General features: G+C 43.8%; 1 protein-coding gene across 1 annotated transcript; it reads right to left on the bottom strand.

Moving 5' to 3' along the window:
* Window positions 1-372: 372 nt before the first annotated feature.
* On the bottom strand, window positions 373-1,463 carry LOC111665641 (protein PRRC2B-like). Its single transcript, XM_023420722.2, has 3 exons — window positions 1,047-1,463; window positions 744-868; window positions 373-658 (listed from the first exon to the last, which is right to left on the bottom strand). The coding sequence occupies exons 1-3, from the start codon at window positions 1,446-1,448 to the stop codon at window positions 388-390; spliced, it is 798 nt and encodes a 265-aa protein (XP_023276490.2). The 5' UTR covers window positions 1,449-1,463; the 3' UTR covers window positions 373-387.
* Between the last annotated feature and the right edge of the window lie 214 nt (window positions 1,464-1,677).

Below are 1,677 nucleotides of genomic sequence, written 5' to 3'. Positions count from 1 at the left end.
TCCTTACTTCTTACTAACAACACAGACTTGAATTTTATTGTACAATTAGGATTTATACAGAGTGGTATGATACAAGCAGTACATATATGAGCAGGCAAAGTCAGTTCCCTTCACTGATCTTGAGAGTGCAAAGAGCAATGCATGTGATGCACTTGTAAAGGTTTTTAAAGAAAATTACAGGTTAAAGAAAGAAGAACATAGACTGCAATACTAGTAGAGGCAACATCAATCTCGGCTGAGAAAGCAGAAATCTATGTCTGAATAAATCCATACACTCAAAAAAGAAAACACAGAAACATTTATCTGGCTGGATGAAATCCTTAAAATGCAAGTCACCTTGCCACGCTAACCAGAGCAAGTGATAATATTTTCATCTTGTAGCTTATTTTAGCTGACGAAGAAACTTAATGCAGCCAAAGTCACCATTTTATTTGGCCTAACTAAAAGAGAGGGCAGGAGGCAATTACATCTAGTCAAGTCTAGGAAATACTGACCAGCCCATCCATCCTCACAGTCATTGTCAAGCTCATCCAGATCCTTTAGGTCTTCTGGATTAATGATGGCTGGGCGTAGTGGTCTGTCACCAGGCCTGCGGATAGGCTGAGAGGAGAGTCGAGGTGGAGCGCGCACAAAGCGGTTCTCTCTTCTCACATCACCACTGCAATTAGAGATGGTAAAAAGACACATTAGCAATTGCCAATTATCAATTAGTCAAACTGTTCTCACATTGTGAATGTACTTACTTGACAAGTTCGGGTTTGGCATAGCTCTGTCTAAAAGTGGGTTTGCTGTCAAATCGGGCCGGGGCTGCTACGGTGGTAGGGACATGTTCTGTACCTGGGGCTTCACGTGTCTCTTTAGAGCACATCTGAAAACAGCAGGATGACAAGTGTTAAAGGCAGAAATACAAATTGCCAACAAAGGGAATTGAGCTGTTTCTGACTTCATCCAAAACTTGACTATGTACAACTAAAACGAGTACCTGGTCTTTGAAGCTTTTTTTGAACAAGCGCCTGAAAAAGTCATATGAGCCATGTTGTACTTACAAATGCGGGCAACATGTCATGGTAGACAGCAGTTGAAGTGTGGTGAAGCTGGTACTGCAAGGCAGTAGGGACGGTTGTTCTGCGGACAGGCTGGGCGGGTCGTAGGGAAGGCTCCTTGGGGTCAACAGTTGGTGACTGCGCCGTCACTACAGTTGAAGAGGTGGTGCCGGTGGCAGAGGAGGGGTGAGATGAGGCTGGAGGGGTGCCAGTCTCACCCAGGGCAGTGAGCTTACCCTCAGGATCTGCAGGCAGGCCGAGGGTCAGGGACGAGGGCTGAAGGTTCCTGCCGCCACCTTCCCTCCAGCTCGTCACATCTTGAAGTGGGGAGGGAGATTTACTAACTAATACAACACTGTTTTTATCCTCATCTCCATGTTGAGTCAGTGAAAAGTATGTCAGCATGTCTGTGATGGAGTTCTACTTGCTTTAAAAATACACAAGTACATGATATCAAAAGACATGTAGCACTGGGTTATAGAAACTGAGTTTGTTTCTGTAACCCCTTTGTCTCTCTACCACTGGACTTTGTTTCTTTTTAGTTTATCAACGATGTGTTTCTTTTTTTTTTTAAAGATATGTTTTTGGGCTTTTGTGCCTTTATTGGACAGGATAGTGGAGAGAGACAGGAAAT

This window comes from Seriola lalandi, unplaced genomic scaffold, assembly GCF_002814215.2.
Source record: "Seriola lalandi dorsalis isolate HSWRI2012SDOR001 ecotype SW California unplaced genomic scaffold, Sedor1 jcf7180002002335, whole genome shotgun sequence".
Taxonomy (NCBI): domain Eukaryota; kingdom Metazoa; phylum Chordata; class Actinopteri; order Carangiformes; family Carangidae; genus Seriola; species Seriola lalandi.
Note: the sequence above shows the minus strand (reverse complement) of the source record. Positions and strands in the feature narration are given on the sequence as shown.